Source organism: Phocoena sinus, chromosome 8, assembly GCF_008692025.1.
Source record: "Phocoena sinus isolate mPhoSin1 chromosome 8, mPhoSin1.pri, whole genome shotgun sequence".
Classification (NCBI taxonomy): domain Eukaryota; kingdom Metazoa; phylum Chordata; class Mammalia; order Artiodactyla; family Phocoenidae; genus Phocoena; species Phocoena sinus.
This window is the reverse complement of record NC_045770.1, coordinates 82,496,806-82,509,854: the sequence shown is the minus strand read 5'-3', so window position 1 is coordinate 82,509,854 and position 13,049 is coordinate 82,496,806. Positions and strand designations below refer to the sequence as shown.

General features: G+C 40.3%; 1 protein-coding gene across 4 annotated transcripts in view; it reads left to right on the top strand.

The window, feature by feature from the left end:
• The window catches only part of MPPED2 (metallophosphoesterase domain containing 2), a 170,930-nt gene that overhangs the window by 75,866 nt on the left and 82,015 nt on the right, over positions 1–13,049 (top strand). For all 4 annotated transcript variants that reach the window (XM_032641915.1, XM_032641917.1, XM_032641918.1 and 1 more), the window contains one exon: positions 10,899–11,124. In XM_032641915.1, coding sequence (XP_032497806.1) covers positions 10,899–11,124 — 226 coding nt within the window. The remainder of the gene's footprint in view (positions 1–10,898; positions 11,125–13,049) is intronic.

Sequence of the window (13,049 nt, the reverse complement as noted above, 5' to 3'; positions counted from 1 at the left end):
GGTTTTGCTTATTGGCAAAAGTACCAGGTAAATTCATCTGTGATGCATTTAAAGAAGATGCTTTTGAAAGTTTGGAAATTGAGATGGCTTTTTCTTATTAGATTTCAAGAGTATTAGGGTTCATTTCTATATTTTAGTCTAATGTAATAGTAGCCAAATATGTTCTTTTTCAATTTAGTTTTAATCAAGTTCTAGAAGACCATTTTCATCTAGCCCCAGTGGCGCTGTTAAGGCAGAGATTTTATTTCCACTGTCAACCCTCTGTTCTGGCTTCTGTGGACTAGCCCCTTGGAATCACTGCACACTGAAATCCTGCATTCATCTGCCCAAACATTGTCTCAGCATGCAAAAATCATAGTAGCTATTACAAAAAGATTTTTTTTATTATTACTTGTGGGGTTAAAGTGGGGAGGGAATCTAAAAAGCCTCTAAAATTGTTATTATTTTTTAAAGATGACCTTTATGCCAGCATTATTTTTATTTGATTTTTTACCACACTTAATGGTTTAAAAGGCACACACATAGGATTTGTATTTGTTCCTCTAATTATTCAGTAGAGTAATTGCCACTTGTTTTGTAATTATTGCTGGAAGGAACACCTTTTTCTTAGTTGCTTTTTTAAAGGCTTTGTGGGGGAAAAAATCCCAACATATTGTTTTTCAGCTCACCATAGACTTTGTCAGTCAACACTACTAGTTTGTTAAAGATACTCATTGAATACTCTTTTAAGATGGTAAGAAGTAGGAGATGAGCCCCTTATCTCGAATGAAGTTACGATGCAGAACAAAGACAGGATAAAAATGATAATAATAATAATCGTCCTTTATGTGTCAGTTTTATATTAAGTTCTTTATCGATCTCACTCAGTCTGCATGTCCACTCTGTAATATAGGTTGTGCAATTATCCTTATTTTTTCTGATGAGTAATATGAAGGTTAAATAGCATGTTTTGAGTTTCAGTTTCTCAGGTAGTAAGTGACAGAATCAGAAACTTGGTCCCGAATCTGTCTGACTCCAAAGCCCATGATCTCTCCATCATGCCATTATTTCTACATTCTATTATGCTCCAGTGATATAAACATGTACACGGCTGGTTGAGATGAGACTTGACAATGTTGTTACCAATTCTTCCTGTGACTGTCCAGTGAAATCCTGATTTGGATCCAGTTTTCTGAAACTTGAGGAAGTCAACTGAAGGGTCTTTAGGAGATAGTCTGATTGTTTCAGATCAGATTTGTTGTATTTGTTGTATCAGTCTTTTTCAACAAGCCAAGGCTCTCATTTGTAAGGAAGAGGTTGGACAAAATAAACAATGAAGAGACTACCCATGGTTCATAGTAATAGTCAGATGGTAATACTCAAGTATAATTGGAGCCATGCTTCCTTGGACAGTTACCATCACGGCTTTACATATAGAACATGCCATGTTGGTCTGGGAAGCAACTTAGAGGTACTCAGTTGGGAAACAAGGAGGAGACTGTCATTCATTTTTAATACCTTGTGGTAGTAAAGTGTATGAATATGTATGTGTGTTTGTGTGTGTTGTGTATGTTAAGTCACAGAAAGCTGTGTTGGAATAAGGTTATGGTTGAGACGAGAATGCATGCAAACAAGTTGCTGCTGAGCAGCAATCAAATCTCTGAGATGTTTTCAGGTCCATAATAGTTATGGGTACTAATGGCCTTGTGGTTTACACTTCTTAGTCACGTTACCTCTCATCAGTGCCGTATACTGGTGACTACTCGGGTCCAGAGGGGGGTCTGCTTTCCTGGGTGAGGGATGGACTTTGTGGATTTAGGCTTATAACATCTCCTGATGCCTTGTGATTCTTTTTATGGAGGAGGCTGGAGAGGAGGAGGGAGCATTTCAACTGTGGCTTTTTTTTTTTTTTTTTTTTTTGGCGGTACGCGGGCCTCTCACTGCTGTGGCCTCTCCCGCTGCGGAGCGCAGGCTCAGAGGCCATGGCTCACGGGCCCAGCCGCTCTGCGGCACGTGGGATCTTCCCAGACTGGGGCACGAACTCGTGCCCCCTGCGTAGGCAGGCGGACTCTCAACCACTGCGCCACCAGGGAAGCCCCTCAGCTGTGGCTTCTTAACACTAGCCCTAATTCCTGCAGCAGACCACTGGGCGTTCACTCAGCATTCCTTACTTTCTCCTGGGTTTCCGGCTCAGCCTTGACATTATTGTAATATAGTTTTCTGTGTTTAATATTTCTTAGACTTGGTTTCCCATTGCAAGCATGGAAGAAACCCTAATGCATGAGTTTCAGAGGAGAAGGTAGCAGTCTGAACCTGCTGTGTGGCTCCATCAGCAAGTGTGAGTATTAACGTTAGAGCTGTCAGGACTTGTGAAAATTAATGGAGCCTGACGGGGGACAGACTGAGGTCAGAGACGGAGCTTGCCCTGATTGAATGTTTCTGGTGGCTTTGCAGCCGAGGCAAGTGAGTGCAAAACCGTGGAGCCGAGAGGGAGTGCTGGAGGTCCATTCATTCATTTAACGTGTAGGCCGTGGGCACCAAATATGTGTCAAGCACTTTTCTAGGTGCTGGAAGCAAAGCAGGGAAAGGTGGGCTCTACCTGCTTCTAGCTTCAGAGCCCTCTCCCTACCTCCAGGCTGGACTCAGCCTTTCTCTGCTGTTGGCCCCCAGCAGTCATCAAGGAAGGAATTTATTAATTTATTTTCATTTTTATTGAGGTATAGTTGATTTTCAGTGTTGTGTTAATTTCTGCTGTACAGCAAAGTGATTCAGTTATACATATATATATTCCTTTTCATATTCTTTTCCATTACGGTTTATCACAGGATATTGAATGTAATTCCCTGTGCTATAGAGTAGGACGACCTTGTTGTTTGATCCATCCTATATATAATAGTTTGTATCTGCTAATCCCAGATCCCAATCAAGGAAGGAATTTAACTGACACATCTCCTTAGTCCATCCCAGAGCCTCATAATTCTTCCATCCTCATAGCCATTGGTTTTTTTTTTTTTCCTTCCATCCTCTTGCAAAATTTTCTGCTTGGCCAATTTTCAAGCCCAAGTTATTCTTATTTAGTCCTGAGTGGAATAGAGAACCTTCAAGAGTTTAAACATTTCCCTCTCTGCTGGAGTCATGATTTTAAAATACAATAATAATTTTAAACAGAAAAAAATGCCTTCTATTATCCACCTTGGGGCTATAACAAGGTCCCTTTATAACATTGGCATTAGGGAACATCTACAATGCCCCACACAGACCAAAGGTTTCGGAAATGTGATTGAATTGCAATATATCTCTTTTGTGTATAACAGTCCAATGATAATAGGTCTGAGTATATATCTGTTTTATTCTTTTGAATCTCAGAAAGTTCATTTTTTCTAGCACATTGGCAAGGGAAAGTGAGCCTGAAGCTTGTGCCCTGTAAGTTGTATTTTCCTGGGCATCTGGGAGCCATTGCAGGTTCTTCTGACTTGTTATCTCTGTGTTGTTTCCTTCTTGCTACATAGTGAGCTTTATTCTATGTGAGTGATATGCTAGAAATATTTTTGGTTTCCTCATATATTTTCAAACTCTGGAATTTAGGAGTATGGAGGGGAGTGTGCATAGAGGTTGGAGATATTTAAACTAATTGGTCACCATCGTATAAGTAGGTTTTCCTTTACCCAGAAAACCCAGCAAGCCATGTTTGCTTTGGGATGATCTCCTTCACAAAGAACTACTATTGTACTCTGGGTTTTTTTCCCCCTGGGTTTTTAGCAGAAATAAATAGGAGATAGCAGTCAGTTAACCTTGCCTGTCAGATCCCTGATAAAAATTGGGCATGGTGAAGGTGGTATTTGTCGTAAGTCACAACCTGATGGCCATTTTGGTTGCCCCTATTTCCCATACTCCCCATTCATGACGAATGAAGAGTGTGGGGCAGGAGCCAACTCCTAGTAGGTGGCAGGCAGATTCCCAGGAAAAGAAAATATTCTGGAATGACTTTGGATTCTGATCTGACATGAACTTGAGTTTTCAAGAGGAATACATTCTATAATGATTTTTAAAAATAGGTTGCAGTTGTGTGATAATTTTGATGAACATTACTTTTATTGGCGGGTGCGGGGCAAGGTAGCAAGGAATCGTGTTTGGCCAGAGGAGCGCTTATATATGTTTATTGTAAAATGCTGATGCACACGTGCCCTAGTCCTCACCACTCTCTCTTACTTCTGCCTAGTTCAGTTCACCTTTTTTTCTTATTTCTCTGGTCCCTGTAGACATTTTAGTTTATTACCTTGGACTTCTATTCTACTGTCAAAGCCTCATCTTATTTCTCATAATACAGTCAGCAAGTTTTCTAATTCTGGGACTCTGCATGACAATGAACAAGGGAGCTTTTTTTCCTTCTCAAATCTGTGACCTTCCCTTCCTTGGGTAGGCTCCCAAATTCTTCTGGGAGCTATAGTACAGCTTCTGCACCCACAGCTGCGGTAACATTTGGGGAATGCCTAACTTGAGCCAGCATGTGTGGTATGAGGAGGACTCATGTAAGAGATAGGTCTTAAGCCAAAGTCCATGAGGCTGTTAAAAATTTGGGCTCACCTCCACTTAGAGGGGTGGGATTGGGAGGGTGGGAGGGAGACGCAAGAGGGAGGAGATATGGGGATATATGTATATGTATAGCTGATTCACTTTGTTATACAGCAGAAATTAACACGCCATTGTAAAGCAGTTATACTCCAATACTGATGTTAAAAATAAATAAATAAATAAATCATGTGTCCAGAAAAAAAAGATTTGGGCTCACCTGACAGAATACTAGCAGGGGAGGCAAAGAGCTTTTCTTGTCCCACTTTTGCCACCAGCCTGACTTGTGACTTTGCTTAGCAAGTGACAGCACCTCTCTGGCACTCATTCTCTTCATTAGTAAAATTGAATTGGATACATCAGTGATTTTTCTTTTTAATATTTTTAAGCCAGGGCTAACTTTCTTTGATTCAAATCTTTCCCCAAATCGTAAAATAAAGGAAAGCAGTGCTGCCATGGTGAACATGGGAACAGGCCCCTCCCCTCCCCCCCTTGTCTCTTTCCTCACATCGCCCTGCTCCAGCCCCAGGGAGGGTTACAGAGCACAGCTTTCAAATCACTCAGGGTGTGAAACATGGGAGCCGCTTTAAGTGATACATTAAATGTCCAGAGTTTGGGAAGGAAGGGGGGCTGACCTTGACACAATCCGCTGTGTGTCTGCTTTAAAGTTGTCACGGCTTTATCAGACATGTGCATAGCCAAAGATCTTAGTTTTTCTTTTTCTGTTCCTCTCTATATACTCATCGAAGAGTACCTTCATCTGATTCTATGAAGATATTAGGGGTATTCCAAATGAGTAGTCACTCTTGAGAGAAATAGAATCTGGGCGTTACTTATCACTGGTTACGCTATTCATTTGTGAATGAGGGGCCAATCCTGGCCCATTTTTTGGCAATCAGTAAATGTTAAAAGAGATGGGTAAACTGGATGTTAGAAGGAGGAAAGCAGTGATTTGTTGAGGGCACACATTTTCAAGGTTAGAAGCATCTCGACAGAGGCAGCTAGGTTTGCACTGTGTATAGGTCGAAGGTCTCATAGGTCCACCCACCATCACGTCAGATCCAGATATCTTAATGACCCTAGCAATGTTTTTGTTAGTTTGAAGGATACATTGGACCATGCCAGTTTCTGCCTTTGGAAAATCGAAGTTTTCTTTTTCATCTCCCCATGCTTTTCTTTGAAGGCAATGACATTGTGCAGTGTGACCAGGGAGTGATCCAATTTGTGGATAAACTAATATTTTCTTGGTTGGCAGCTGGGAAGGGCCATCATTATAATAATTATTATAACACAGCTAATATCTATTGAGTGATGATAAAGTGTGAGAAACTGTGCAAACCTTTACATGCAGTATATTGTTTAATGTGCATCAAACCCTAGGGGTAGTATTTTTATTTTCCCCCCATTTGTATTTGAAGACACTGCAGTTTAAAAACAGTGTATTGGAGAGGATTTGGCTAGACTGGATTGGAGATGCTTCCTCATTTCACTAAAGTTCTGGAAAGACAATTCCAGAAGCTTGCAGCTGGTAGGCCAAATTAGATGTATTAGAATTGGCCCCCAACTGTGTTTGTTTGTTTTTAATTGAACTAGCAATTCAGGAGGGCTTACACTTGGAGGACAACCCAGTACTGGTTTAAGCCTTGTCATATAGCTCAAGATGACAAGCCCATTCCTGGAATTCTTTTTAGGAAGTTCCTGGTAAGTCTTGCAGCGGTTCATTCATTCCTTCAACAGATACTTATTGTGTGCCTGCCATATGGGAAGGAATTGAACTGGGTACTCTGGGCCAAACAAGGAACCACAAGCCACAATCCATGCCTACAAGGACCTTACAGTCTAGGAGGAGACAAGTCACATGCAAAGGGTAAAACTAAAAAAATGGAGTAAAATAATAAAGTGCACTGATTATTTACTCCATACCACACATGTGTTTTAGAAGCTTTATGTCATTTTATCTTGAACACAACCTATGAGGTGGATGCAGTTATTATCCCCGTGTTGCTAACGCACCATAGAGAGCATAAGGGCTCTGTCCAAGGTCATACAGCTAACATGTCGTGAAGCCTGCAGAGGCCCCACTCTTACCCTCTTGCTGCCTCCACAGTTTAATTTGTAATAAAATTTAAAAACTAAATTGCAGAGAATAGAAGTGTGACACATGCGGTAAGAAAATATTAAATAATATTCATAGAAGTAAAGATGAAGAGGGAAAGTGTAATGGGTCAGCTGAGAATGAGGTGGGACACAAAGGGAGTTGAGGAAGAAGAGAGGAAAGGAAATACCGGAGAGGGAGGGAGAGAGAAGGCAGAGTCCAGCATCACTAATCCAGGAAGAGGTGCTTTGTCAGACAGGGATGTCACTGTGGAGACATCCATGGAGATGAGGATGGAGAAAAACGCTTGGCTTTGGTTTTTAGGAGGTTTTTATTGACATTCAGGGAAGCTTTTGGAAGAGTACAGAAACAAAGGCAGATTGCATTGGGTAAATTCTGAGTAGCCATTTATGTCTAAGTTGCTGATTCTAATAGTAGGGTAGCCCATCAGGCAACACAGTCGTGATAAGTGGGCCAAGGTGTGAGAAGTAACAGGGAATGAGGAGGTCTGCAGCAGACTGAGGTCAGTATCGCCTGATTTTTTTATCTTCCAAAAGAAGCCAGAAACCCTGAATTTTTGGTATGATATTTCCTGATTTCTAAATGTTAGTTCAACTAAGAAAATAAAATAAAACACAGTTGAGGGCCCACTATAATACATCTGTGGGCTGAATTTGGCATACCAGCTGCAAGCTTCTAGAATCCTCCTTCCAGAAGTTTAGAAATAAAATGAGGAAGCATCTCAAAGAAGAAGTAAGGTTAGGGATGGTGTAGGATTGCATTTGAGGAGTGTGTGTGTGTGTGAGTGAAGAGCTGCTTGTTTTTATTTTCTTGGGGTGGGTAAACATAAACTCACTAAGGAGGAGAAATAAAGAGACCCAAAATATCATAGAGAGATGTCTGAAAAATTAAAGTGCCAGTGGCAGGAAATGGATTAAGAGGCCAATTATTAGAAAGATGAGAAGATGTAAACAGTGATCGGAAAGTGAAGAGAAGGAAATGAAGAGAGTCTATCTTGAGATGAGGACGTATTGTATGCTAAGTGCAGAGTCAAAAGGAGCCTGGAACCTAGAAAGGAACCTGGAAAAGTTTTGTGATAGCGGCTTAGGGAATAGGCAGTGGCAAGAGTATAGGGTGATTAGAATTGTAGAATAGCAGGGAGGACCCAGCTGACTTGCATTATCCATTAGTTTTAAGTGAGCATCTATTTATGTGATATAGATACAGTAGGAGATACAGATTTGAATAAGACTTAATTGATGCCTCCAAGAGCTTATCGTCTTCCTTTGATCAGTAGCTCTAAACTGAACTGATTGATGGGCTAGTTTCCCAAATTACATTCATTCACTCGCTAGTCATCACTTTGCCATATCTGTGAATTATCTGTGTTATTATTTGCTCAATAGTTTTCTTTGAATCATCTCTTAATTTATATACCAAAATAGAAAAGTGAAAATAGAAATGAAAAATGAAGCCATATATCATTACTTGCACTGTTGTGTTTTTCCAAATATGCATTTGTAGAACATACAAAACTACTTGACATTTTGTCAGAAGTTCATCTCTATTCCACCTAAAATAATCTTGTATCTTACCAATAGAACATATACCGTGTCTTAGGAAAGATAGAACTGGTTAGTTGGTAGAATTCTTTAGGTCATTCAAAGCAAGAATTTTTCCACATTAGAATAACTGCACTACGGCCTTGGTTTTTTATTGAGGCAGGTCAGCTTCGATGGCCTGATTTGAATAAAATGGATAAAGGCAGGCACCTCTTTGTCTGACAATTTTAAAATAATGCTATTTGAATAACGAGAAGTTAGAGAGCCTTCCAAATTAATCTAGTCCGGAAAAAACCAAAAATGCCATCAAGTAACAGGACAATTTGCATATAAAACACAAAGGTTGGCAGATTAGATGAAAGGTCAGTTCAGCAAAAAAAATATGTCAGACAATCTCATAACATAGGTAACAGAGGATGGAAGTTGGAAACTACTATTGGATTCTCAGAAAGAGATGAGTTTGTTGGCAATGTGTAAATATCATCACGATTTTCTGTGGCTGTTCATTTTGGTGGCTACTTCTTAACGCTGAGTCTCCAAAATTTGATTTAAAAGACACTGAAGAGGCTGTCTTCCTGAGAAAGATTTACTTTGCAGCAGTTTTACTTTTTTTTGTTTTCTTAACTGATCTGAAGGGGAGAGATGTACTTCCTTCACCTTGTTTCCCAGTCTCACCCATTCCATCCCTGAACCAAATCTCTGAAATGGAAAAAAACAAGAAACCAAGGCCTCTTGCAAGAGCAGTGGTACATAAAGACAGGGTTTACAGCGAGTCCATCATCATGAATGATTAAAGGAGGACCAGCAGCTAAAGCATGACTTGTACAAATAGAGTTGCTCAAAGGTTCACGCAGGTAGGACCTGCCTTGGAGCAGATTACTGTCCAGGAAAACATTTCAGCCCGTTCCGGCCTTGGGAGCACAGGTGAGTCTGGGGATGCAGTATCAGGCCAGTGTGTTCACAGAGCCATGATGTTGAAATTGTGGGGCATCTCAAAAACTTCCAGCGTGTGCAGTACTGGGAATTTGCAGGCTTCTTAATACATCTTTCATCTGTATTTTAAGTGCAGGGAGTTGTGCAAAATATCATCATTCTATCCAAGTAGCTTGCAACATACATCACAGTCTTATTGCCTTATGCTAGTGCAGATTATAAGCTCTGCGCATTTAAGAGAGGCTTCGTATTTTCTATGAGCTCTTCACTGTAGCCTTGCAAATAACTGAGGCCAAAGGCATTTCACAGAGCATTGTGGGCTAATAATCAAGGATATCTGTTGATGCTTGGCCACAATGTTTTCGGTTTCGTCTTTCTGCAGTGTTGTTTTCTGACTGCTTTCACCTCTCTCCTAGGTCTCCCCCTTAACCCACATGCTATGTATACAATTTTAATACTTTTATTAAATTTTAAAAATTTAATAATTTTAAAAATTTTATACAATTTTTCAGCAATTTGCATTGCTGAAATCCAAGTGGGCCTATGACAAAACTTGCCTTCCCTTCCAAACAATATAATTCTCTCCCCCACTATAAGCTTCATTAATTGAATCATTGATTCTGGCTTGCTGGTAAGGACCAATTCTTACAACAAATGTATCCAATTTCCTGCTAGTGGTAACTTTCATTCTTCCTGGAATAGCAGGCAACATTAATTTTGCATTGGACCTAGGAGTCTCAGGAAGCTGGAATTATAGGCACCATCGTCCCGCCCTTTTCCTCCTCAAAATAAAATGAAATAAAATAAAACGAGCAGCTGCCCAGTGGTGAGGCTTGAGGGATGGATAATGACAAAGAAGAGAAAAAGGCATTAATTTCAGGATGGGGGCAGCTGCCCGGCACTATCTCCCTTTGGATTTTGGTTCTTATAGCATCACGGTGAGTTATTAATATGTATGGTCTGTACTTTACTCAAACATTATAAATCTATGCAGAAGTCTGGTGTTTGGGTTTTCCTTTATAGCTTTCATTCTTCTTCCCAGAATTATCTCATTTTGATCGGGAAACTTCTGCATAAAAAACACACATGGAGAACTCACATTTCCATACCATAAATATTAAAAGGGGGTTAAGCTTTACAGTTTCTTCTCCCACCCCAACGGGAGGAAATTTAGTCTTCTAATCAGGGGGCCATTCTTAATGTTCTTTTTATTCGCAAGCCAAAAGGTAAACTTTAACTTGCCGTATGAAATTGTACTGTGTAGTTCCTTTCATTTCTGTAAATTGTGAAATGCTTGGCTATGCCATGTCTTTTGTATGAAGCTTATACTAAAAAATCTTAGCAGTTATCTGAGTTGTTAAGAATAGTCGGTCGGCTTATTTTTTAAGGGTCAAAACCAAGTCCAGACCTTTTTAAGGCTCGTGATTAAAGTACTTTTTGCTGGATAATTATAAAGTATGGATCCGTCACAGTGTGGATTCATCACAGTGAATCTGTAGCAGACAGAAAAGGGAAATGAAACTAGCAAACTTAATGTCTCCTTAGTAGCTTTTTAGCTTCTGAGCAGCTTCCTATCTCCCGTTTATTGTCATTTTTGTTAGCATAAAAAAGTCGTCATAAATTTCGGTTCCCATGGAAATAGAAAGGAATGCGTGAGCTATTTCATTTGGGGATACTGTCTGCTAACCACGCAGTCTCTGCAGTTGTACTTCGTGATGGGAAATGTACATGCTAATTGGTGCTTTTTTTTCTTATTTCAGGAAACCTGCCATATGAATATAAAATAGTGATTGCTGGGAATCATGAACTGACATTTGATAAGGAATTCATGGCAGACCTTGTTAAACAGGACTACTACCGTTTCCCCTCTGTGTCCAAATTGAAACCAGAGGACTTTGACAACGTTCAGTCCCTCCTGACAAACAGTATTTACTTACAAGACTCGGAGGTAACGGTGAAGGGATTCAGGATATACGGTGCACCTTGGTAAGTGTTCATTCCAACAGTCTTCCCCTCTGTTTTTTCAGCTCAGCACTCAGAAAGCATGGTTCTGGCTTAGGTGCCTTAAACCAAAAGGATAAAGATGGAGAGAAACCTTTTGGCTGTATTTAGAACATAACACATATTTTGGCACTGCTGCAAAACACGATGCTTGTTGTTTTCATTGTGATGCAGATTTCGTTAGGCAAGATCAATGGGAGCATGGCTTTGGTAGATACGTGTCTGTTTGTGTGACCGGGGCTGCATGTGTGTCTGTGGGACACAGAAGGATTTGGTGGAAGGTCACTGTGTTACCCTTCATGCAGGTTCAGCCACTCTGAACATTCCATCAGCCTACGTGACTCGTTCCCTTCTCGTTTTACATTGGAAGCACTCATAAAATATCTTGTTTACATTAGAGTTTCTCAAATCTTGCTACACATCAGAATCACCTGACCAACTCTGAAGAAATACAGATTTTGAAGCCATATCCCCCTGAGACTCTGATTCTCCTTCCTGAGGTGGAGCCCAGTGACCTGTATTTTTAAAGCTCCCCAGACAAGACTGAAGCACAGACACAGTTTGGAAGTTACCGGTTGAGAGCTCAGTCCTAGAATTCTCAGTACTGAAATTCTCAGCTCTAGAAAACTTGAAGCAGGTGTGTATTCCTTGGGACCAGACAAGGAAACATTTTGACCTTGGCTCTATCAGTTGTCAGTTGTCTGGTTTTGAAGAAGTTAATTCATAGAGAAGGAACCTCAGTGAAAATAATACCTACTTTTAGAGGGTTATTATGCGGATTAAATTAGGTGATGTTTGCAATGGATTGAGAAGAGCGCCTGGTGATTTGCTTAGAATAACAATTACCATTTTTGAGGCCTTAGCTCTGCCACGAGATATTTATGGGAACTTGAGCAAGTCACTTAGCCTCTAGAGCCAGTTTTTTCATCTCTAAAATGGGAGTGTTAGATCAGAAGGTCAGTAGCAGAGGAGTCTTGGATTTTTCTTTATTTGCTTTCTTACTTTTTGAGAGCCCTGTGTGTATATAGAGCAGAGAAACTAATCTTTACTCACTTAACCTGGAAAAGTATCCCAGTCCTGCCTTAGGAGTTGCGGATAAGGCTGGAAAAGGACAGAGTGAATTCAGATTGGCCACCCCACTCAACAGTTTGGATTGTCTTCTGTAAAAGAGAAAGTTGAGATATTTCCTGTCATTTGGTTTTCTAGCCAAATTTGGTTTTCATCAGTCCAGAAGGACTGATGAGTGGATACAGGAAGTATATTTCCGTTTAAAATCAACCTGACCGTGATTCTGAACTCTTAATTGAGTACTTAACCAAATGTCAGGCACTAGGTCCTTTATACCTATTATCTCATTTTCTTCAAGCTACCTTTAAGAGACAGACACTATTGTGATTCTCATCTGGCAGAGGAGAAAACTCGGGCACAGAAAGGTTAAGTAACTGCTCAAGAATCACACGGATTCTAAGTGGTAGCATCCTTATTTCAGTCCGGCTGCAGGGTACATGGTATGCCTGAGGTGGTGGTGGTAGTGCTGTGGTAATTGGTGGTTATAATCTGCAGTGTTTATATCCAGCTTTATGAATGCACGTCAATTAGTTCTTTTTATATGTGACAAGGTGGTAAAGGGCAAGAGAACAAACAGCAGAAATTAGCCCTATCAAACAATAATCTGAAAGCTGATCTTGGGGTAATGTAGGATGTCGATATCAGCATTTCTGGGTAAAGGGCAGGAGAGAGAGCGCTTTTTCAGCTTCACAGCTCACTTCTTAATGACTATGCAGTAGTTGAGAAATGACCTCTAATTGGCAGAGAAGCTCTACTTGGAGTTGAGATTATTTTTTCAATGATTTAAGATGATTTTTGAAAAATCTTCAGCGCCCAGAACATTTAAGCCCACTCCTGACCAG